General features: G+C 33.9%; 1 protein-coding gene across 1 annotated transcript in view; it reads left to right on the top strand.

Annotated features, from left to right (window-relative positions):
• Positions 1 to 19404: 19404 nt before the first annotated feature.
• Positions 19405 to 27284, top strand: part of LOC140452836 (G1/S-specific cyclin-D3-like) — a 52948-nt gene continuing 45068 nt past the window's right edge. Inside the window, exons 1-2 of the mRNA XM_072547168.1 lie at positions 19405 to 19793; positions 26855 to 27070. Of these exons, the coding sequence (XP_072403269.1) occupies positions 19596 to 19793; positions 26855 to 27070 (414 nt within the window). The 5' untranslated portion in view covers positions 19405 to 19595. The remainder of the gene's footprint in view (positions 19794 to 26854; positions 27071 to 27284) is intronic.

Consider the following 27284-nt stretch of genomic DNA (forward strand, 5'->3'; position numbering starts at 1 on the left):
GAGGACATTTATAGATGTTTAGTATTGCTTTTAGATATGTTTTACTAAGGTCCGTTTTCGTCAAGACACTAAATAAGAGTTTTAAAGGAACTGTATCATAAGCCTTCTCCAGATCTATAAATACCAGATGCGTAGGGAGGTTTCGAGCTGTTCGTTTTTCAATTACTTGTTGAAGGGTAAATGTGTTGTCCACGCACGATCTTCCTGCTCTGAAGCCGCTTTGTTCTTCAATTTCTTTATACTCCTCTTCTATTCTTCTTTTCAATATACGACCATATAACCTTCCCAGCGAGCTAGTTACGCTAATGCCTCTATAATTTCCGCATTCTTTTCTGTCTCCCTTTTTATAAATGGGGCTAATGTGGGCCAAATTCCAATCGTCTGGAATCGTTTGGCCTTCAATTAAGCATTTATTAAAAATATTCACTAAGCTTTCCAAAAGAGCATCCGGTCCATGTTTCACCAACTCGATGGGAATGTCTCCAGGCCCGGATGTTTTTCCATTTTTCATTTGTTTCAATTCTTTTTTCAGTTCTTCTTTGTTTATCTTATGCACCTCTGAGTTTTCTGTCATTGAGATATGGTCAGGTCTTTCCATAAATTCGTGCCTACTTTCTGTTAATAGCGTTTCGTAATATTTTTCCCACTTTTTATTTTGAATCAGGTTTATATTTCCCTCATCTTTTCTTTCTTTTCTAATACTTTTTATGAATTTCCAAGCTTGTGTCACTTTGGTTCCTCCTAAGCATCGGTCCATCTCTTCGCATTTCTCTTCCCACATTTCGTTTTTTCTTTTAGTGACTTCCTTCTTTGCTTCCCTGTTGAGTCTGCTGTAAATTCTGCGGTCTTCTGAGTCTTTCGTGGATAGCCATGTTTGATAAGCTTTTTTTTTGTCTTTAATTAATTTTCCTACTTCTTCGTTCCACCACTCAGGATTTTTTCTTTTGTCAGCTTCTTCGTACCCCAATGCCTCTTTGGCCGCCTGATGAATGCAATTTTTTATATCTTGATATTCTTTTTCGGCTGTTTCTCTTCGAGTTAAGTGAGTTAGTTTTGAGGCTAGTCTAAGTTTGTAGAGGAATTGTACTGATTCGTGTTTGAGGCTATCAATATTATATCTTATCTTTGTGGAAGCTACTACCTTCTCCTGTTCAATTTTGTTCTTGTTTACTTTCCTGTAGTGTATGGTTATTTTTGCGACCACCATATAGTGGTCAGATCCGCATTCGGCACCACGATATATATATATATATATATATATATATATATCATCAAGGCCTTTCATTCCTGATCGAATATTTGCCGCTCTTAATTGGAGCTCTCTGATTCGCTTATTGCGGTGAATAACTCAGCATTTTTCTTGTATATTGTCAAAGTTTGTTGTATAACTTGGTTTTCATTACAATTTTCTTCCACTCATTTCGATCTATATATATTTTCCTTCAGTTTCTTACTTTCAGGATTTTGGTATCTCTCATGACTACCTCTTTGGTACCTCACATCTTTCTCTAGGTCTTACCTTTGGTCTTTCAGTTTCTGGCTTTCATCGGTGACCTTCTTAATCAATAGGTCTTTTTTCCTGTTTTCTATTTGTCCCAGCCAACTCAGCCTCTGCGCTTTAATAAATCTAACTATATTTTCTCCCTTTATTATCGCTCACATAATTCTTCTGAGGATTTTCCTTTCGAATATTCTTAATTTTTCTTCATCTTTATCTGTGAGGTACATTGTTTAAGCTACGTATGTAAACTTTTCTTCCGTAAGATGTTGGATGCAAAGTTTTTTTATTGGCTTGCTCTCTGCTGAGAGCACCACACTTAACAAGGTCAATGGGCAAATTACCGACAGCTGCATAACAACTGGCTCATTATAGTCAGATTTATTCTGCAACTACTACGCTCTCTAAACCCGAGGTGTAACACCATCGTGCTTAAGGGATGCATGGTACAGGGGAGAGAGTGTTGCCTTAGGCGATGCACTTGAGAGCTGGCGAAATCTAGGAGCATCTAACCTTAGCACAGTAAGGACGCACTGCCATGCCTGACAGTAATTCGTCCAAACTCGTGGAAATAAATGTGGACAACGAGACTAAAAAACATAAACTCGGAAATGAATAACTCTTCTAGCTTATAATTATAAACACAACGGGAACGATCAGAGATGTAACTTCAGTCGCTGATTCTCTATCTGCCCAAATACTCAGTCAGAACGTGTTCCGAGTGAAACACCTCCACCACCAAGTGAACGAGTATGAAAGAGATTCTGGGATGTATATACTTCCCATATGATGATCCCGAATAACCATTATCAAGAGAATTGGAACAGCTGGTGAGAGACTGCAGGGAAATGGACTGCAATTAATCATGGACTATGATGCGAATACGTACAGAGGATAAAAAAGTGCCATCCTCACAGAGGCTATGAGGGGCACATCAATAGACATAGTTAAAAGGGGAGAGTCGAGGATCAGGACCTAGTAATATTATAAATGAAATTAGGGATCCCGAAGAAATGATGAGTTCAAAGTTATACCTGGTACTCAGACGGATCTAAAACTGCAGCCGGCTCGGGCGCAGGAATTTTCGGCAGAGGTGGAATTTTAAACATTTCTATTCTACTAGGAGAATATATATCTGTATTTCAAACAGAGAATCTTGCAGTGAGCAAGATAAATTAACATAATCGCTCTCGAACTGAAGCGGATCAGTATATGCACAGATATCCAAGCAACCATGAGGGCTCCCTATTGTAGACTCTAGGCTAGTGTGTGAATACCGAGAGAAACTCGACAAACTGGCGGTTTATTATCGATTATGATATTTATAAGTTTTCTGCTTTGAACAGTCCTGTAAAAAGACCGTTGTAATCTTTTATCATAAAAACTGTGCTATTATGCATTTTAAAATTGAATACTTCCATTGAAAATTGTTAGAATATACGGTAGTGAAAGAGCTGAGGCACTTAATGCATGTAAAAAATAGTCGGCCGTGTGAGTGCCAGTAAGCATCGTCCGCGACCGGAAAAAAGACTGAATTCTAAAGCAACATGACTCTCAATGAAAAAATATGTCCAGTAAAACACATGGCAAAATTTATATTGCTGTTTGATGAAGACTTAAACTGCAGACTCTGTAGCAAACAGCTTGAAACAGTTAACCATATGTTGGATGATGTGAGTCATTAGATTGAAGGCGTAAAACACTTTTTGGAGACTACCAAGTAACTCCAAAAACATATGGTGCCCATTCGCTAAACCTGTATAAGCTGGTACAGGGTTCCAGAATCCAGGAATGGGTATGATAAAAGAATGGAACTAACAATCAACATCACAACTATGACCAGCTTAAAGATCGGAAAAAAGCAGGACTAAGGACTAATACCTAATATCAGAAGAAGACAAATTAGTATAAGCTTCTTAGTAGTGTACGGCTAGGATTTACGACCTAGAAAGCTTCTCTTCTCCTTCCGAAGCTCGATCCCCGATAAACATGATTATTAATTTGATGTTTGTTGCTCTTTAACCATTACTATTGCTATATTCCGTAGGATAGTAATATCCACTCTGAGTAAAGCAACCATCAAAGCAAGAGCAGGTAGAGGCTACCCATAAGGAGGAGTTCTGTCACCTCTATTTTGGGAAACCTTGGTAAATGATCTTCTGAAAAATCTGTGTACAAAAGACTTTTACTGTCTAGGATACGCTGACGATATTGCAATCATCGTCAGTGGCAAATTCGCCCAGGTTACATCTGGAAGAATGCAAGAAACCCTAAATATACTCAGTATACTAGTTGGTAACTGGTGTAAACAAGATAACAGTCAATGCTCAAAAAACACAAATCATCAACTTCACAAAAAAGACATCATTAAAGGCCTAAAACCACCGGTGCTGGGAGGAACAGAGATTCCATTTACCAAAGAAACAAAATACCTAGAGGTATATTTTGATCATAGGCTTACATGAAATACTCACATACTGAGAACCACACAGAAAGCTACTATGTTCTTGGGCAGATGTAGAAGGATATGTGATAAAAATTTAAGGCTCAACCCCAAAATGACCCTTTGGTTATAATACACAAGGGTTATTAGACCAATGATAATATATGGAACTGTGACGTGGCGGATAAAGACGCAATAAAGCTGCTAATCAATACACAAAACTGTGCATTACGGGGCCATAAAAACAACTCATACAGTGGCGTTGGAAGTCCTGCTGAATCTTCCACCACTTCATATTCTTATACAGCGCGGATCCCAATCTGTGATGTACAGAATACATAGTCACTGGCAAACAGCTATATAGAAGATTCATTCTCGAAGAGACCTTTTAAAAAGCGTCAGACTAGAGAATGTAATCTTGGATTAGAGGACCATAATAGATCTGAAAAGGTCGTAGTGGAATAGGCCAAATGCCACCTCATTGAATCTATCTACAAAAACGTCTATCTATGTTGTAAAGATTGTCAAAGTGGGCATATTATTTTTATAAATTGTTGCACAAAACTGAGGCAAGAATGTTTATAATTTTTTCTGCTTTGAACATACCTGTATAAAGACTGTTGTAATCCTCTGCTATAAAAACTGTGCTATCGTATATTTCTAAATGGAATATATGGTAATAAATGAGGTGGTTTTCTAGTGCCTTACCTAATGATCTTTGCATTAGGTTAAAAATTAGATATGTAGGAAGAACCTAATAGAGAGGCGCTTTTATGTCTCGCAACAAAGATTTATTTCATAAAAGTTTTACAGTTAATAAATATAGCGAAGAAGTAAGCAGTGAAATAACAAAAAACTTTGTTCACTGAGGTAAATAATGTGTCCTTGCAGCAATGCTCTGAAGAATTAACTTTAAACACAAATTTGCGGTTAATTCCATACTTAAGAAAAAGATCAACAATTCATTTCAGATTCTCAATAGCCTGCTTCGAAGCGCCTATTTATTCCAACAACAAAGTCAAGTGGCAGGTAGAGCATCTTTTGAGGGTTAAAGCCCATTTCTTTGTTTATTTGATACAGGCCTTCCTAGAACAGAACTTTTTCTTTACAATTCCAATGACAAATTCTTCCTTTATATAAATCTTCCATTTCGACACTCATTCATGAAAATTAAATGAGAAGTTTATACATCCCTTCGCCTAAAAGGTTTGTTGTTTATAATATTGTAGGAATTTTGTTATTGTACAGGTTCTATTTAATTTTTAGGATGGTTCTTTTGAAAGATACACATATTTATAAAGACGTACAAAATAGGTAGGAATGAAATATTAAATAAACATTGCATCCCGTTCTTCTTCTACCTTTTCTTCTTTTTCTTGCATAAATATTGCTGTTTATATATTTTATTTTGATATTTAGCAACATAAAATAGAATCTAATTTTAACATTACAGAAGTCCAACCTTCTATCCTATATAAAACCATAGAAAAACGAATACGTTTTTTTTGTTTTTCCTTGTATCTACTTAGTGTCAAGGGAATTCTTTGTTTTATCTTCATACAAAAGCATCCTCCGTGCTTGTTATTTGCTTCACCTCTTTACCGTAGGCCTCGCTCCTATGTCCTACTGATGGCCCATTTTTTTAGGCATTTGAGAAGATGGTATATATTTCTTCTAGTTTGCATGTTATACGGGCAATTAGGTCTAGATCATCTACCTAGGCCATAATTTGTAATGGTTTGTTAAATATATTTTCTCCCTTTGGCATCCCCGATTGCCTTTTTCAGAACAACGTTGAAAATTAGGCATGAAAGCGCAACTCCCTGTTGTAGTCTGATATACATGTTTAAAACTTTTGTGATTGTTCGCCCTGTATTTTTACTTTGCAAAGAACTTTACGCATTGTAGCCCTTACCAATCTTATTAGTTTATCGAAGATGTAGAATTTGTCCATTGTTTTATACAATTTACTTCGTAGTACACTATCATAGTCAGATGTAAAATCTAGGTGGTAGAAAAAAAAAGTGGTAGGTATATTGAATTCATTGGTTGTTCCAGGAGTTGCCTTAGAACAAAAATCTGGTCCGATCGACCAGACCTAAAACCTCTGGGTATGATATTCGCCTCAAGGTCCTCAAAATATGCACTTAGGCCACCATATAGGAGACTCGAAAATATTTTATGTAGATACTGTATTAAGGAGGGTTATTCCCCAATAGTTTCTTACAAGTGATCTCTGTTACGCAGGCGACGCAATATTGATAGCTTAAGATGAAGATAGTCTGCAAAGACTGGTCCACAGATTTAACATAAGAGCAAAAGAATTGAATATGACAATCTTAACTCAGAAAACTAAAACAATCAAGCAGCAAAGAACCAATCAGATGTAAAATATAAATCAATGGCATCAGTTTTAAACAAGTAGGGGACCGGAGACAGTTGTAACATGTTACAATTGTAACAGCAGCCATATTCATTGTTGAGATGATTCAAATTTGGTACCGCTTGAGGTTGACGCGGTTGATATAAGAGACGAGTACAACAAATAGGACAAAACAAGTTGGAGTCGTTACTTTTGCGGAAAGAGATATGTTTTTTGTAATTTTTTACCTCGCTGTAAACGCAATAAGCAATACAGTTCCGCCAATGTTCCTATTCCCAAAGCAATGGTTCAAACCATACTTTATGACTCGATCTCCAGTAGGTTCAATCGGAGAAGCTAATGGTTTCGGTTAGATGGACACTGACACTTTTTTTATCTGTATGAAACATTTTGTAAGGTATACTAAGCCATCCCCTGAAATTAAGGTACTATTTGTACTAGACAACCATAAATCGTACCAAGGTCTTCAAACTATTGACTTCTGTTGACAAACTGGCATTGTTCTTCTATCTTTCCCTACCCATACATCGCACAAATTACAGTCCTTAGACTGCAGTGTCTACAGATCACTAAAATATTATGTGAATAATTGTATTAATATTGAATTATTGTGATATATTGAAGAGCACGAGAACGCACCATCTTTACCCACTGACAAGCCATATGATCCTACGCTTGTTGAATCTGCCACAAGGGAATCTGTGCCATCACTGCCATCCACCTCTAAAGAACCACTTCAATCTATATCCGATGGAACTGGAAAAAACGGAACAGCGTCCGAGATGGTTGCATCAACATCTAGAGAGACCAACAAGTTAAATACTACTAAGGAGCCATTGGAAAGTATTCGCCCCTTTCCAAAAGCTCCTACGTCTACTAAACCCAATACCACAAATCAAAGAAAGAGGAAAATATTTATATTAACAGAAACACCAGAGAACATAATACTTGAAGAATAGAGACAGCTAACGTAAGGAAAAAGAATGCCAATAAGGTGAAATAAACGATTTCGAGGAAAAAGGAGACATAGTTCAACTCGTCGGATGATGATGATGCTCAGTGCTTATATTGTTTCCAGCCATACTTGGCATGGTGGGGAACGGGTGAAATGCCAACTCTGCAAAGGTTGGGCACATTCTCATTGCAGAGATGATGATGATGATTTATTTTTTTACTGTTATTGTTTTGTAAATCAAGTTGTTACGATTGTCCCAAAATTTGTTATAATTGTCCCAAAGTTTGTTACAATTATCTCCAGGGGAGATACAATTGTAACAATTGACATCGCTATATAAATTATGGTTTTATTTGGTAAATGAGCCATGTGTTTCTATATCCGCTAAAATAAAGCCAAATAACAGTATTTCAAAGAAGTGAGAGATGAGAGTCATCAAAATAGTCAGAGATAAGTCACCAATCGGCAGAAGAAGTAAGAACCGCGCAAAAGATGGAGTGACAACCTTCCATAGAGGTATTAATCCGCCAATGAACAAGTAGAATTGGTTATAAAGAGGAAGAAGAAGAATAAGAAATCTCAAGTAGAAGATGGAATATTTCCTATCTAACTTTAAAAAGGACATTTTATTGCACATGCTAACAAAGATGTTTAGAGCTAGTATAGCACTAGGCTATATACCAAAAACTTGGACAAATTAAGGGTGGTGTACATACACAAAATATGACGATGAGACAACGCCCTACGTAAATCCTAGAGGCCGATCAATCTTACATAATTTCTGTAATAGAAAAATTCTTGATAGACATATTAAGAAGAAACCATTAAGGGATCATCCTCTGAATGGCAAACAGCATGCCTATCAAGTCAGAAAATCAACAGAAACAGCACTGCACGAAGTAGTTCCGAAAATCAGTCACTCCATTAGTAATGGAGAGATTGCATTAACCGCCTTTATAGATATAAAAAGCGCATTTAATAATGCACCACCAGATTTTCTTTATGCTGCAGTAGCGTCAAAAGGGATATCCACTACCGTAAGCAATTGGATCAAAGCAATGCTGGAAAATAGGCCGATTTTAGCATACTTTCAACGAGAGTAGATGGTTGTCAACACAGCTAAGGGTTGTGCACAGGGAAAGTGCTTTCTCCCCTCCTGTGGACATTCCTGGTGAATGATCTGATCTCGCTCCTTGACGCACTTGGGCAAGCATATGCGAATGATCGTTGCCCGCTCTGTATGGAGAAACGGTCAAAGATATGAATGAGGTCAAATATCGAGGAGCAATAGTGGACAAGCGGCTTTTGGAACGCACATCTGGAAGAAATACCCAACAATGCGAAACTTTCACTCCGGATATGTCGAAGGATATGTGGGAAATTATGAGGTATGGAACTCAAACCGATGTACTGGCATATATAACTGTAGTCAAAACTATGTTTACGTATGGGGCAATAGTATGGTGGTCTAAATTCCAACAAAAGACCACCAGAGAGAAACAGAATAAGCTTTAACGACAAGCATGCATAATCATAACAAGAGCGATGTCGACTACCCCAACCGCCTCCATGGACCTTCCCCCATTACATATATGGATGTAGAAAGAGGCGAAGGTAAAGGTATATAGAGCATACAGTCACAATAGACCTCTTAGGTCGAGTGGAAGGGTGTTTAAGCGCCCACTTAAATTGGACCCAACCTAAGAGCATACAAAAGACGGATAAGACGTCAGGAAGCAGAGCGAAGGAATACCGGAAGGAATCTAGAGATTTAATAAAAAATCGTCCAGAGTTGCAAATTGTTCCAGATGCAATGTTAAATATAATATCCAAAAGCCGTTTAACGTCATCTTTTCAGGAAGATACTTAAACAATATAAGAGTTCTTTTTTTAGTCACTGTTGGGTAATGGTTATTTTCATATTGAATGGTAATTGGCCTTGTCCATAACTACGATTGATCGGTAGAAAATGTATCACTTGACCAAAATAATTTTTGTAAATCGGAAGTAATTTCTCTATAATCACAGATTTCCTATCGTGTTTCTCCCATATGAAGGCTAATTAGTGCAAAATTTCATCACTGTCTGTGGAAAGTTTATCCAAAGCAGGTATCTTATTTTGAATACGTACAGTATCGTGTATTTGCTAGGATTTTCTTTCTATTTATATTTTAGGTGCTTCTGTAATAGTTGCTTTCGATTTTGTTGTTTCAAAAGTCTATACATATATAAATTTCACAGGAATAAAATTAGATGTTTGTGCCATTTTTATTGCACGAATTCACTTGATACTACTTTTTATTAGCAGAAATGTTAATCTTAGCTAATTTAAATTAAACTTGTGGATTATTCCCAACTAAAATCATAAATTGTATTATGATGTCACAAGAAAATAGCTTCAGAAAAATATTAATTTTAATCCTTTTTAAGAAACTTAGGTGCTACTTAATAATATTTTATACCTGAACAGATTATTTAGGTACCCACATTACTGATTTACTAAATGAGGTTTATGACATTACGTTGGGGATTATTAGCTGTGTCATAAAAACTCTACTATCAATAATCTTCAAAATGAATATAGCAATATCTACTGCAATAAATTTATTTAAAGATTGATTGGAATTTAATTTCTTCCTTGATGAGAGTTACTTCAGAATTTTCAAATGTATTGTTTTACCCCTTTGGTTTTCAACCTTTACGTGATCTCTACATAGAGAATTAGAGCCATTTGACACAGTTATATTCTGTATGTAAATATAGACTTTTTTCCTGGTAGGTATTATAAACATATCGTACTGTAACCAGTTGGCTTTTTGTACATCTTCCATTCCTCCATGGAACCCATTCTAGAATTCTTAAACCTTGTACCAGCCAATACAGATCTAGTGAATTTGGATCATATATTTTTGGAGTCGCTTGGTTGTCCCCAAAAAGTCCTTTAAAATAAAACTTTATTGGAAGGTACTGCATTTGAACATTTTATTATTTGTCAAGATTGTTTTCACGGTATCATGACTATTTTTAAGGAAATCATTCTACCGCCCTCCATGAGTACCTTGCATTGTATCTATTGATTTATACTTAAAATTATTAGCTTTGCTGAATAAGAAAAAATGTCTTTTCAACTCAATTCACTTCGAATGGTTTCAATAGTTGTAAAAACAGTTGTTTTGGTACAGGTTCAGTAAGGTAACGTTTTATTTTTCTGAAGTTGCCACTATCCTTTCTCTTCTTCCTAGATCAAGATGTTCCTTCTATCCTATCTATTTTTCATATTTTGTTTTTGTTTTTTGAAAATTGCATGATTCGAGATCTCATAAAGGAAAGATGGCAGAGATTTTCTAACGATTCCTGTTTCATCTTTCGATTAGGAATTAATCTTTAACCAAATTCTATTGTCAGAATAATTTATTAACTTTCTTTTATGATCTCCTTGAAAATACTTATTATACTTATAATAAACTAATTACAGTAAGAAATGACGGTGGTATTGTGAATAAACACATCATGATGTTTTAGTAATTAAGGTGAAAGTGCGTTCAATGGAAATTACAGCTATGACTAAATCACTTATTAATTTTGTTTATGCGATTGTAAATACAAAATGCAGTTTATCACCTTGGTTTAAAAGATATCAGATAAGTTTTATTTAAAAAGTCCTTTATAAAAGGTATATAATTAAAAAGACGCTTTAGGGCTACATTACAGAACGTTTTTGGACTAAAAAGTCCATCATCAGTGTATTATTACCAGGTACAGATGAGTCAAGCTACTAAATATCTGGGTAAAAACCCTTAAAAAGTTACAAAATTTGTTAGGTGTTACATTATTATTGAAAACATGTTGTGATGTTAAAGTATTAAACAGATACCCTGCATGGCAACGTAAGACTCCCAATAGTGGTTGTTGCTGACCCTCAGACAATGTCTGAATAGGTTCTAGATGTCTAGTATGTAAGTCCATGGGGGATATGCCCCTGAATGTCGAAGATACAAAACTGCTAGAGTTTTCTTGTTGTGTGTCTTCTTTTTATCAATCTCAATTTCTGATATTTCCTTTTTTATGATTTTGATGGTAGTGTTTAGACTATCTATTGTCGCCTACTGTGTTAACGTTTCTTAGTTTGTTTGTCTGGGAATTGTATTATAGTCGTTGCTTAGCTTCTTATATATTGTTTGTACGAAGTCTAATCGGTCTCTCGTATTTTTAGGTTCGATCTTCAGGTTTTTGTTTCCTTCCTCTAATTTGCTCTGAATCACGTCTGTTTGCTCTAATTATTCTACGAGTAAGCTATTAGGTTTATGTGATCGAATTACTCTAGTGGCATTTTTGATATTTTCTAGACTTCTTTTGATTATTTGTTGTGTCGAGTATTCATCTGAAAACGAGTCAGAATAGGAATCGGTTTCTATCTGTCTTTCACTGATGTTTTTATTTTTGGAGCCTTCGATTGTTCAGATATAGAATAGAATAGAAAGATGCTTTATTGTCATTGAAAATAGTACAGTTTTATGGACAAAGCTTATATAAGTAAAAAAAAGTAATAATAACAATAACAATTAAAATTTACTCAAATTACATAAATCGTCAATATCACAGAATAAAACATAATAAAATATACAATCCATTGCGAAATTTCACTATATTGCAAATTGCGTAATAAAACCTTACGACGAATACGTTTCAGCTGCTGCATGTGATACCCAAATATGTTACTTGTACCTAAACGAACTGTACTTTCTTAATTATTCGTTGAGAAACTCTTGAACTGAATAATAAGGTCTTTCAGATAGATAGGCTTTTGTCAATTTACGGAACTTGGAAACTAGGAAAGAAGTTGTAGATTTAAGTTGCAAAGGGAGATGTTGTATAAGTTTTTTGCCGAATATAATATAGATTTCTTTCTAACTCAGTGGATGGGATCGGTAAATACACATCAAAGCATGAATTTCTAGTGGAATAGTCATGACTAGGTCTTGCTGGAAAAACATGAAGGTGTTTACGACTTAAGCAAACAGTTTCTAGAATATATAGAGAGGGAAGAGTTAAATTCCCCTGATTTTTGAAGTAGCCTTTGCAATGTGTTATTGTACTGAGGCCAAAAACTCTGAGACTGTATTGTTTTTTTTTGTAATTTAAAAGTAACATCCGATTGGGCAGCTGTACTAGAACCCCAAAAAGGCCATATCGAATATGAGACTCGAACAAAGAAAATTATGTTATTTTGGAAGATGCTAAATTCATTTCCTTCGAAACAGATCTTATTGCATAGCAGGCTGAGGCTAGGTTCTTACTTAACAAATTGATATGAAGGGACCATTTAAGGTTGCTGTCTATAAAAATACCAAAAATTTTTATTTATTAAACGGACCAGGTTTTTATTTTAAGTAGATCAGAAGTTATAATTGCATGAAGCGTTGCAATATTAGAGTTCTTCCAGGTAATACTGGTATCATCAGCAAAAAGAAAAATTTTTCCATCGATTTTTAAGTTAGTGATGTCATTTATAAAGATAAGGAAAAGTAGAGGACTGAACCTTGTGGTACTTCACATGCAATGCTTTTGTGACTAGAGTCAGTATCACTTGCTCGAACTAGTTGTTTCCTACTCCTTAAGTAAGATTGGAACCAATTCAAAGAAATACCTCGAATTCCGTAGAAATTTAGTTTTTTTATCAAAATGTCGTGATTTACATAATCAAAAGCTTTGGCATAGTCACAAAACACAGTGGTAGTATAAAGATTATTGTTTAGTGCTTGATAGACCTCATGTAGTACAGAATTACAGTGCATCGCTGGTACATTTATTAGATAAAAAGCCGAACTGACTTTGTGATAAAATGTTGTTTTCAACGAGAAAGGACATAAGTCGGGCTTTTATAAGTCTCTCAATAATTTTGGATAGGACAGGTAGTAAGGCAATAGGTCTATAGTTGCAGACATTAGATTTATCACCACCCTTATGAAGAGGAACAATAATGGCTGTCTTTAGGCACTCTGGAAATATACCTTTTTCAAAGGTATATTTAGTGAGACCAGGACTTCCAACACATTATTTGTGAGATTTAAAAAAAATTTTATGGATAGTCCATCAGTACTACAGGAAGATTTGCTTTTGATACTACTGATTGTTTGGATTAGTTCAGATTTATCAGCTGGTCTTATAAAGAATAAATTCGAGACCTTTTTAGAATTGGGAAAATAGCAAATAGGATCTTGTTGTGGCAAAATAGCTGATGTTATATTTTTACTCACATTAACGAAGTATTCATTTAGATTTTCAGGGTTTGGAAGAGAAAATGTTTAAGCTGTGTTAGTTTTACTTCGAAGATCGTTTATTATGGACCAAGTTTCCCTTGCAACATTTTTAGAGCTTCCCAGACGATTCTCATAGTGCATTTTTTAGCTGTTTTGATAAGTTTTAGATAGGTTCCTCTGTACTTGGAGATATATTCAGTGTCAAAGACAGAATGGTTTTTAGATTCTAGATTTAAAAACTAGCTACCAGCTGTTTATTGATTTATAAAACCTTTGAGGGTCCTCTACGCGATCCACGCTTGAGAAATGTAGCGCTCTGGATTATTAATAGTTGCTGGGCATCCAGCTTCGTCAACAAAGTATGGCAAAATAATTCCTCCTCTAGGAACTGCGTACCAGACGGTCATCATTTTTTCAGTATGCAAAGGTATTTCTTGCACATCTTTTGGTCGATGGAAACATTTAAATTATGTACTCGGTAAATAGAAATGGCACTAGTCACTGTACCAAATAGTACTGATAAAATTGTGATTATCATATTGCAAAAAATTATACTAAAACAATATTCATATTTTGCGTCATAATAACCATAATCTATTCTCAATTGTTGGGTTGTCTCAAATAACATATAAATGAGCATTAAATTATTTGAATATCTTAAAAAAAGTCCTACCGTTCATATTTAAATTTTTGGCAGATCTTCGTTGATTACGACTTGAAAACGTATTAGTACATTATGTTTTAGTACTGCAAATTAATAAAATTTTGTAAAATGCTTAATAATTGAGGTAGGACATATATAAAGAATGACAAATGTAAAATTTTGTATGTAAAATGTAAAACTTGCAACTGGTTCGATAGGAGGATAGCAAAGAAGAGGTCGAGGAAAATTAAAAGGTAGTGGGCTTCACGAACTGGAAAATGGAGCAACAAACAAGAACAAATGTTGGCAGATGTTTTGATAGGCAATAGGAATATTAAGACAAGAATACGTAAGGTATGCTTGGACATTTTTGAGATAGAGATGTGAGACTTGGACACTATATAGCAAAGTAACGGTCGAATAACGTAGAGAGCTACAAAAGATTTTTTTTTAGTAATTCCAGAAAGCTCGTCGTCAGTATAAGTCATCAAGTCATTGACGTATATGGCCATGGTAACACGGGAAACAAAAAACCAGATAATTCAAGATAAAATGGTTATATTAAGTGTACAAAAGAAATAAAAAAGTTGGAAAACATAAATATAAGCAAAATATGTACAAAAGAATAATAAAATCCGTAATTATATATACCACATAAATGAAAACAACTTACAAAAGCAAAGTAGGGAAAAACTATAAAGAAAAAGGAGATACAGTAGGCTGTAGTAGACTAGCGCGAAGATTCACACTGTTGTACATATTTTTAAATTTTAAGTAATATTTTTAAAGTTAAAGAAAGTAATTTTATTATTTATTTATTATTTATATTTTAAACACATTATATTATTTTAAAATTTAATAAATATTTACTTTTGCTTCAAACGCTACCTGCTAACGTATCATCAAAGGCATTGTATACTTCCGACAGACCTGTCAAAGTCAGACTAAACATTAAATTAATAATAAAATATAAATAAATGGCATTTAGTAGTAAATTTAATTACATAGTACAAAATTCTCGGTGTAACGTTTGATTCACGACTCACCTGGAAACATCATATTCTAGAAATAAAAGGTGAAGCAAACAAGAGGCTTAACATTATCAAAACTCTTTCAAACTATCATTGGGGCGCAGATGAGAACTCCCTGCTTAAGATATATAGGTCTATCATTCGTTCCAAATTGGATTATGGTTGTTACATATATATCTCTGCCTCTAAAACACACCTTAACCTTTTAAATTCGATACATCACACAGCCTTACGAATTTGTTTAGGAGCCTTTCGATCTAGCCCCGTAGAAAGTCTATATTGCGAAGCCAATGAGCCCCCACTTTGGATTAGACGTGAACAATTATTACTTTCCTATGCTGCCTCCGTTTCATCCAATACTCCAATCCAGTTTATCTTCTTCTTACTTCATCAACTAACAACCAGCATTACTATTCTAAATCACCATCAATAAAACCCATTCCACTAATTTTAACACAATTACTTAATAACATCTCTCTATCACAAACAATCCCACGACCCCTACCTCCACATCCTCCTTGGTCTGTAATCACCCCTCAGTTTAACACATCTCTTACAAGATTCGATAAACTTACAACACCCAGGGAACTCATTAAAAAGTCTTTTAAAGAAATTATATTTACAAATAAATACGACATAGTACTTTACACTGATGCCTCAAAGAATGATACAGGAGTAGGCTGTTCTGTTACCACGTCAGATAACCTTATCACATCATCTTGTATCCCCTCGTTTTGTAGCGTTTTCACTGGCGAACTATTTAGCATATTTCAGGCTTTCAAATCCATTTCTTCACCTATAAACAAGTTGCAATATGCACAGACTCACTAGCCTCAATACAATCTATCCAAAATATATTCACTGATCATCCTATTGTCCAAAAGATCCTTGATTGTTACCAACTAATCGCTTCCCAAAAAATAACAGTTACATTAATCTGGCTACCATCCCATATTGGTATCACAGGCAACGAACTTGCAGACAGCCATGCAAAACTTGCCTCAACATCATCTGATAATACGGTTAATATACAAATTAGTAAAGATTTAAAATCTCACATTAAGAAACAAGCAAGAACCCGATGGCAACAACACTGGGACACCAATAACTCAGCATTACATCATATCCAACAGTTAGTCGATAGCCCCCTTGATTTGATCTCTGCCAGTATGTCCAGACGAGATGCTATTGTAACACGAAGACTTCGAATAGGACATACAAGATTAACACACGGATACCTGATGTCATCCAGCAACCGACCCACTTGTGAGACCTGTCAATCACATCTAACAGTTAACCATATTCTCACCGAATGTCATCAATATTCAGCAAAAAGACTATTTTATTGCCTTAAAAGTGATTTAAAAGACAGACTCAATAACTTGGATCAAATAACCTCAAGTCTAAAATTCCTCAGAGACGTTCAGTTATATTATAAAATATAATTTTGATTGTATTCTAACAATATGTACTCTATAACATATTCTTGTAATTTATTGTAACAGTTTTACATTTGTAACCGTTTTCGTGTAAGTGGCCTTTGTTGCCGAGCACGTTAATTTTCAATAAAAAAAAAAAAATTACATAGTATAAAAACTAAACAAAATGTTTAAAAATAAAATTTGAGTATAGTTTGAAAGGAATTTATTAAGTAAAAATTATAAAACATTTCAAAAATCAAAATACCAAATTATGGTCAATTTCGACTTTTTGTATAACGGACTACTCCTCGTTACATAAATGAATGCGTCCCTGATGTGACTGTATAAATATGAATTTCAACTTAAAATGTTTTACTAATAACTCTTTTTTGTCGCACTTTAATACAATAGTCGAACTGATAGTTGTCAAAATCCGATATTACCTTTATTTATATGAATATATTTTAAAACGAAAACTGTCATAAAAATTTAAATAGATGATTCAATATTGTTATTAATTTAATGGCATTTATGACTTTTTCGACAATCATTACGAATCTAATTCTAGTATCAATCTTTATTTTTCTGTTTTTATTTACTACATATTTTATTAACAGATATTCTATTAACTTTGAACTTTTCATTGAATGTCTGTATTTTGTTAGTAATTTTCATTCAGTTTTTAATTTAAACCTGCTAAGAATACATAATTATATGATGGCTGGAAACGAATTTGTCGAGAGTAGTGGATCCATATAAAGGACCGCTATTTCGTGACACTAGCCGTGACGAATTCTCGTGACGCTAGATTCGTGATGCTTGCCTTAGCATTTTACTATAGAGAAAAAGTATTACAATGCCAGTATGGAAGCTTCGCTTTAAAAATATGTGAAAATACAAAAGATATGTGAACAACAAAGGCGTGTAATAAAGGATGTGGATAGTAAAGAATATAAATTCGTTTAGTTTAGAAAGCCAGAAATAATAAAAAATAATAATAAAATACTAGATATATCTCCCGACCACATCTTAAAGCAGATCATATAGCAAAGAAATAGGGTTATCTCAAAGTTGGTGGAAGAATATAAAAAATAACGACCATAAATTTAATTCGATGGAATTAAACACTTGGAATGAAGCATGAAAGTAGTAATAAGGCTAACAAGAACAAGAAATTGAAAATTAAAAGAAATTAAAGAAAAAAATAAAAATTAAAGAGAAAAACTACCCAACTGCAGAAGTAGTGACCATAGATCAGTAACTAGGTACTGGCTTACCAAGCCGGACCCTGGTTCGATTCTGAAACATACACTAGACATTTTTCAATTTCTAAATTAACTAAGCGGCCACCGTGCTTCGGAGGACACGTAAAGCAGTCAATTCCGGCTACGTAAGTAGTCGTTAACACTAAAACTTGAACCAGAAGGTAAACAACAGAAGAAAAAAACAACCGCAGAAAATGGATAACAAATGTTTAGATGGAGAAAATTAAATAATCAGGTTTATTTAACACTCTGAGAACATTCCTGAAAAGCAATACTATGTTCAGAGAAGCAGAAATTAAAAATCCGTAAAATAGTTTCGAAACACAATTCAGATTTCTTCTTTAATCTGAGCCTTCTAAAAATTGCAAGGCAAAACAGACGTTGATAAAGATGTTAATAGAGACATGGGGAATCTAAAATTTGCATTCCACGACATGTCTCCTCAACTAAGAAGAAATCCTTAGCGAATTGGTTTCTTGTACTCATACAGAGTAGATCCGAATAAAATGAATCCTTGCAATTTTTAGAAGGCTCAGATTAAAGAAGAAATCTGAATTGTGTTTCGAAACTATTTTACGGATTTATTATCAGATGTCTCTATTGCGTCCATATCGAAGCCATTTTATTGTTGCTTCTTAAAGACAGAACAGATTTATTTTTCACGTTGAGAAAGCCTATGAATAGCTGTTCTGACGAGCCCTATTAGGGCGAAATACGTATAAACAGATACATAGACACTTTGGACGTGAAATCAAATCGACTGTCTTTTTCATTTCAGAAATAAGAACTTTAGAACTGTAATAAGACTAATTAGTAGTTTTTCGACATCACATTACAACAGTTAAATTAAGATTCAATCTGAAACTGACTGCATCCCGAGAACCCAGTACCTTCCCACTAATTAGTAGTACTACCAGCTTTCGAAAAATGATTTACGAAAAACCAGAAAATCTTAGTGTGAGAATGTACCAGAAAGTGGTGGAAAATCTTTCGAAAGGTATGTGGTTGATGAAATTAAATATGAAAATCGATCTGAAGGTTTATTATTTCAACAGTTATAAGAGCATGACCTAAGGAAAATATTTTAACCATTAAGCGACGGAAGAAGACAGAAATGAATCTTAAACTAATTGGAGAATAGAGGTAGAAAAAGTTGTGAACAAATAAAAAAGTAGTGAAAGTAGAAATATTAAATGACAAATAAAACGGAATGAAGAGTAATAGCATAATAACAACAGAAATCTGGGTTTAACAAAACACTGACAAATATTGTGTAGAATAAACGACATTTTACAAGATAATAAAGTAAAGCCTAATACTAGTAAAATTTATTTTTAAACCGAAAGAAACTAATTTCTAAGAAAATCCCCAGCATAAGTATAGATCAGCGAACATTGGCAACAACGCTTAAGTAAGAAACTCCGTAAAGAACCTGTTGTACTTGAAGCTAAAGCTCGGCGCCTAGTGCGTAGTGGGGGAATCAGTTTTATGCTGAATGACGAAAACATATGGATTGCATTGCTGACTAAACCAGCGAACAGTCAACAACTCTCAGCTGATAGCGCTTTAAACACAAAATTTAAAGGGAACCATACACTACAGATGAGACAATAAGTAAAAGTTGTGATATTTTTTGAGGTTAAGTGTGTTTTGTGTGTGTGAATTATTGCGAGAGGAGTAGGAGTATAAGGAGAACATGGACTTGTATTGTTGCGAAAAGCCAGAAAATGAAGTTCGAGCTTACGATGACCCGACAATTTTACATGATAGAGTACTTAAAAATTTACTCAAAACCGAGGATAGATACGTGTTGCCGTTCAACGCCTCTCTTGCGAAAACTCAAAAAGAAGTAACGGAAGAGATGCGGAAGATAGTTGCGGAGTGGATGATGGAGGTAAGACTGAATTTTTGTTTTTAAAATTTTGTGCAGCCCCCAATCATCCACCTGAACTACATTGTAGCTTTGGTCTTTCCAGGTATGAGAATTATTACTTTTTCTACATACTCTTGAAGTATGAATCCTATACATTTTTTTATGGTAAATTTGCTTTTTGATAACTTATACAAACCAAAGAAAGCTTATCTTTAAATATTGTATCATTTCACCTCAATTTTTTTATTAAACATAGATATTTTAAATACATTTAATTCGCCTATTCTGATTTTAAATATAAGTTATATTTGTTAATAAAATATGTTATACTAATCAAACGAAATTGGAAAATGGACAAACCCATTAAAATTCCATAATATAGCATTTAAACTAAAGCTAGGAACTTTTTATGAAACTTGTTGTTAAAGTCGTTCTTTCTGATTTTTAGTCAATGGTTCTTTTAACACATACAAATTTCTGTTTTGTCATTTTATTTTGTTAATTTTTAAATTATTTGGTCTGTGTTCTCCATTGACCAACATTCTTGTTGGAACAAGTGTATTTCGCCACCACATCTCTATTTTTAAAGTTAAATTCGTCTATTTAAATCCCAAATTGTGTATCTATTCCGTCCATTTAAAATTTAAATCCCCATACATGACGACACGAATCTCACTGAGTGAGACTCGCGATAAAAGTGACACGTTATAGATGATCACATTTTATCGAAAAAAAAAAGGTTATGTATTTTTTGCGCAAATGATTATTTCGAAAAGCTGTGCTCGGTAATGACGTGATTGAGCAATTTAAACTACAGGGTCAATATACTTGCCAACAGCTGAGTCCGAATTGTCGGGAGGCCCATATTAATGATCGAATTCTATGATTTGGTGAATTTGGTTAGCACTTAGCAACTAAAGAGGGGGCATTTAAATTAGAAGTAAATGTACCTATAATAGTACATATTGACGGGATTAGTACGATGGCCTTTTATCAGCGGTGGACTTGCCCATGTGGCACGTTAAATTACTATACTTTTATAATTCGTTAAAATTCTTAGATTTTACATTGGAACCAATTTTAGTTGCTAGTCGTAGATTTATAACATAGGTTCATTTATAAAATGAGTTGAAATGGAGCTAAGGAGCTAACCACGCCTATTACAATAATTACGAGAGGTGTAGGTATATTAATATATGGTTGGTATACACTAGTTAACATGTAGAATTACGATTAAATTCCCATTGTTTGTTAACTAATGCCGATCAGTTTTCTATTTAAAAGTTTCTTTTGGAAATGAAACGAAAGTCGTATAAATTCTATAGATGTTTTATTTCATCTTCCTATGTGCCTTGATAATTTTAATTTATCTATTGCAATCATACTGTGTTCATTTCATGATAATAATTCCATATTCTATTTTCCGTATCCTGTAGCACGCTTAGACTACCCATTTGAAAATCCCACCTTTCTTTTTTGTTTCCTAAAATTTTCTACATTACCTGGCTATTCCCTGTCATTCTTTTGTAATTCAGTCTAGTTTGCTATATAAAACAGTTTAGTTTTATTTTTGTGGATTTTTTTATAGTGTTTGAATTAAAATTTAATCAAGATTTCCTTGTGATATATGTATGTACCTCATAATACCTCATGGCTATTTGCATAGTTAGGTAGGGGTTTTCTATTGGTGAGTGATCTCTGTAGCTTTTAATTCTGGTCTCGTCCATCCTGTCTACGTGATTATTTCATTTTCTTTTCCGTTGTCTGCGCGTTTTATCACATGCAGTTCTAAGAAGTTGTTAACGATTTTTCCGTTCTTAACATATGTTGCTATAAAACTAAAGTCATTTGAAAAATATAGTAATAGTTTATAGCGTCAATTTATTCACTTTTTTTAATCGCCATTACAAGATTAGTCCTTATTAGTTTTATTCTCCGATATCATTTAAGAGGCACCTAAAAACTAAAGAAGAAGAAATATTATTTTTCAAATACAATCATTTGACGGTTATGAACTTTGCTTTGTTTCCAAGCCACATCACGCACAGGTTTTTTCCGCCTTCTTGGTGGTCTTGTTCGGATGCTTTCGGTTCTTGGCGTCCATTACTAAAACTTGTGCATTTATCTTTTTCTCGATTTGTGGACGACTATCGATAGATTACTATAAATTACTCTCTTAACGCGATATACAATATATTTAACCCTTTAGTTCAATTATGTATCTGAACTTGTTTTTTTTTTTCAATCAACTTCACTGTTTTATTCCATATGAAACTGTCTTTTTCTTACCAGTGAGTAGTTCACTTCATCATTAGCCGTTTTGAGTCCACTTGTGAAAATAGGCCTTCGTAAATAATTCCTTTTCAACCGATCTTGAGCACCTTGAATATTCTATGAAGTTATATAAATATGTACCTATGAATTCATCTACAGTTATTTGTAGGGCTTGACTTGTCTTTTTTTCTCGAAAACCCTTTATTATAACCGGTCGAACTGCCGCCAATAGGCTTATTGTACATCTTCCATTAGTGTAACCAAGTGTAACCTTCGGGCCCAAGTTCTAGTATTAACGACTACTTACGTACCGTGACCGACGTCTTTACGTGTCCTCCGAAGCACGGTAGCGACTCAATTAAACTTTAAACTAGAAATTGAAAATTTTCTAGGGTCTACCGGGGATCGAATCCCGATCATTCCGGCTTGGTAAGTCAATACCTAGCCACTGAGTTTTACTTTATTTCATGGGTTTTATTCATTGGGAGGTTGTCTTTATTGTTGAATTGTCTTGGTTTGTACCTACGTGTTTGTTTTTTTTTTCTAAAATATTTTAAGTTGTATTTCTCATAGGTCTTTTTATAGAACATTGTCGCTATTGCTATGCTGTTCACAATTCGTCATATTCAAGGAAAGGTGTATGAGATACACGTAATATTCTAATCCAGCCGAAGGATAAATATATAGAAGATAATCGGATTGCTGAAAATGGTCTGAAAAACTCCACTCAAACCATTCAAACCATTTGAATGGTTTGAGTGGAGTGGATACATCTGTATTTAATAACAGTTCCATGCCGAGAACAATGTTACAATCTTGTAACCGTAAATAATAGGAGGCACCAAAAGATATTAATTTGTTGTGGACCTAACCCATATATCATTTGGTATATATACTTCCGTATATAAAAAAGATGATTCGAATCAATGTTCAAATTGTTTTGGCGAGGGTGTCCACGTTTAAAGTCCGCCTCTGGGTCATTACACTGGCCTTGAACAGAGACATCGAATTTGGTGTTCCTTACCGGAAAGAGGCCCTTTTAAAAATGCTAATTTTCGTGTATTATTAGTTATTGTAGGTGTTACACCAGAGTAAACGTCACGCTTGTCTGACTTTCGGTTTTTAAACTTTAAAAACCACCTAATTCATTGAGTTTTATTTCAATATTGCATAATAACCGCCTATTCTTGTTTATTTTTATCACTAATGCTATTATATTATTTTTATTCTGGGAAAATTTCAGTTTACGAGTCGACATCGAATTATGAAATTATTACCTTTTTAAAAATGCAATCTGGCGCCGTAATTTTAATTGCCATTTAAATGGCTTAAAAAACACGATTTCCATAACACACCATGCATATGCATATGTGTCTCGGTAGGTTATTATTTTCATTATTTGTTATAATCATGAATGCTATTTTTTCATATAACAGTAATGACGTCAGTTTTTGCAATTTTAGCAGATAAAAATTTCGGTTTGTTTTATCCTTCACGATAAAAGTATCAGGCATCTCTTTGCATTAAATTTATATAAACGTCTTTACTACTGTTTTGGGTTTGACGTTTTTCATTTACGATACAGATTGTACCATCAGAATTTTAATTAAATTATTTGAGATCAAATAAAAGAACCAAATGAAACGCAGTTCATGAATATTGTATAAATAACACGTTGGTCAGATTACATATTTTGAGTGTATAACGAAATTTTTACCCATACTGTACATTGCATCTTTCGATTTCTCAACTGTGCATGTATACTGGGTTTGAAAATTAGTGACAGCACAGTTTTTGACACAGCTCGTTTGCGTTTTGTCTTGTATTTGAAGTTTGCCGGGATGGTGATATTATTTTTATAAATTTTTGTACGGACAGGCCAGAAAGTATCGATATTTATAAGTTTTCTGCTATAAAAATCATGGATTTCCAAACCGAGTATAGTTCCAACCTGCAGTAGAAGTATTGAAACATTTTTTTCGTTATGAAAATTAAAAGCACATTTACAATATAACTACTCTCTGAAAGTTACTGTCGACATTTTATATATATCAATGGCATAAAATAGAATGGAAACGATTGCAAATTAAAATGGGAATTTATACAGAATATTTAGTTGATAGAAGAGTTGAGCGCCAACTATTTTTATAATAAAAATAGTAAAATAAGAGAACGTTAATAACTGAATAAGATCGAAAGGAATTGCAATACAATAATTATTTGAAGAAAACATGTTAGATTTATAACGTTACAGTACAGACACTTACCTAGAAATAAAGATGTTTCGATTTACTACTTTATTAACCTGGAGCAAAGGATCGTAATTCTTTTACAGATTTACTGAGGAATCATTTAAAACTTTATTAATAATTAACATTGATATATATATATATATATATATATATATATATATATATATATATATATATATACAACGTCCAATCCTGGAAATTTACAATACCGTTCTTTTTTTTCTTTACTTTTTCTTTTTATTGGTGTTTACTGACATTCGAGCAAATAATTTATTTCATTTAACAATCGTAATCTAATATTTGAAAATTTAATGACAGAAAATTATTGCTTTGTAAGCAAAATATTCTTACTCATTAGAATTCTTGAGTTAATCACAAATAGATGTAATTCTTTTTGTATACATATCTATAATGAACCAATTATCAAATTGTTTTATCAATTTACAAATACGACATTGTTGTTGGAGCCGGAAAATTTTTATACAAAATTCATATTTATTACATTTCCTTTTATTTGTACTTCTACTATCGTCATCTTTTACTCTTCCATTTTGCAAGGTTCCGTCCGAAAGCCAGTATTCAGACCTTGGGCTTGGGAATAGATAGAACTCAGGTAGCTCCTAAAAAGAAACCTGAAACTGGTTAAGACCAAAAATCCAACCAATGCGGTATTTTAAATTCGTTACTATATTTTTGTTTTGACGTTTATCTGTAAAAGCGGTAAACAACGACTTTAATTAACGAAGAAACATCACGATGGATGTTAATTTGGATCAAAACCGACTTCTTGCTATTCCTCATCAAATATTTTATATAAACTTTAGAAAAATATAAAATTTACATAACTCGACCTCGATATTGGTCAATTTTAGCCGCGATTTCTTTGTATTCTAATTTATGTGGTGATTTATTACCCTCAGAGACGTTATGGTAAGTTTCTGCATTAATTAGCGAATCAAATTTATTAATGAATTATTAAGAGACATGTAGTTTATGTGCGAACCAGTGTAAAATGTTTTCTTCAAATTTTTATTTGACTACCGTATAATATTAAAAGTACAAAAATGGATAGAAATATTATGGATGGATAGAAAAATTACAATATATTAAATATGCGAAACTTGCTCAAACATAACAAACCAAGCTAGAAAACTACAAGAAATATAGAAAACTATACTTCTTGTAGTTTTCTATCTTGGCCAGTACATTTCGTATAATGTGTTCCAAGTATTATAACTTTCGAGATTTGATGATGGTCAGTACTTCTTCATTCTTCTGAGGACCTCCACTGTGACACGGTCAGTACGGGATCTTACGTATTCTCCGTAAATGGGAGCGGAATCGGATTTGAATCTGACCAGGCTCTCGTCTCCCATGCATGAGTCTTTCAGGCCGAGATCTTTGCGATCCTGGTATACGCTCAGGAGATAATAGATAGGGCTTGCTCAATCAGGACCATCTCTATCTGTTCTGACAGTCAAGCAGAGCTAAGGGCTTTGGAAGCGCCCAAAAGACCGTTCCTGAATGCAAGAGAGCACTTGCTGATGTTGAGCTGACCAATAGGGTTAACGAATAGTGACTCAGGTGGCACCTTCATCTGCTTGGATTCCTGGATGGCTTACGGTGCCCTTTTTGTCATGAGAAGGATGAAACTTCCTCAGAGTTCCTCTGGAAGTGCCGGGCACTGCCCTATCACAGGTTGCGAAGATCCTGGGTTCGGCCTTTATGTAACCGAGCCAAATGAGTAAATTACTCTTAAAGAGACGTGACTTTTTATGAGATCACAAGGTTACTAAAGGATTAGACGTTCGGAACGGCAGGAAGGGCTCAGATTTGGAACTGCTGATTATAGCAGATATGGGAGCCCGGAGCAGTCTCCTGGGCGTTGATTGTAATACGTTATTTTGTTCATAAGGACTTGTATGCCTTCTAGGTTGTCCACAAATACTATGGTGTCATATCTGATGTTGTTTAGTCGGTACCCGTTTAGAAGGACTTTTTCAGTTTCGTACAAAGCTTCGATAAATATTTTTCAGAGTAAAGATTGAATATTAGAAGAGACAAATACAGCCTTGCCTCACTCCACACATGATTTTTACATATTCGGTGTGTTCACCTTTAAATCTTAGATTCGCGGTCTGATTCCAATAAAGATTTCTAATTCTTTTTAGATCTTGGTTGTTAATTTCTGCTTCTTTTAGTATTTGCATCATCTTGGCATGCTGTACTCGCAAACGCCTTATCGTAATCAACCAGACAAGCGTATACTCAGTGTGTCTTTGGAATAAGAATAAGACTTGTTTTGAGAACAAAGCCTCTCTCGTACCAACAGCATTTATGAACCCGAACTGGTTGGGGGAAATTTGACTTTCACACAGCTTGTAAATTCTCTTATGGATTATCTATAGGAACAATTTTAGGAGATAACTCATAAGGCTTCTCGTACGGTATTATATATAAAATTAAATTATTCTAGTTGTTTCTTTTGACAGTTAAAAAAATTTTAATTATTGTTTTGTTTTTAACAAAAATATATTTGTTTTTTTTTTCTTCAAGGTGTGTGAGGAACAAAAGTGCCAGGATGAAGTTTTTTCGTTAGCAATGAACTATATGGACAGATTTTTAATGTGTTGTTCAATAATGAAAAGCCAGCTACAGTTATTAGGAACCACGTGTTTATTATTAGCGTCAAAATTCAGGGAATCCACTCCTTTAGCTGGAGAGACTTTAGTGTATTATACAGACCATAGTGTTACAAAGCAGCAACTTTGGGTAAGTTATTCTGTCTTTATTCTTTGTTTATTCTGTAGAATAATTTTAACAAACGTTAACGATCTGTTAATTAGTCCTAGAAGTCAGTCTTACATTTTATGTTAACATTAACTTTATATTTTTTGTTCCACCATCATATCATTGAAATTTATGAAAACCGGATTATTGAGAATACATCAATATATTTAAAACCTGATCATGTTATATTATACAA

The sequence above is a fragment of the Diabrotica undecimpunctata genome, chromosome 1 (genome assembly GCF_040954645.1).
Source record: "Diabrotica undecimpunctata isolate CICGRU chromosome 1, icDiaUnde3, whole genome shotgun sequence".
Lineage (NCBI taxonomy): Eukaryota > Metazoa > Arthropoda > Insecta > Coleoptera > Chrysomelidae > Diabrotica > Diabrotica undecimpunctata.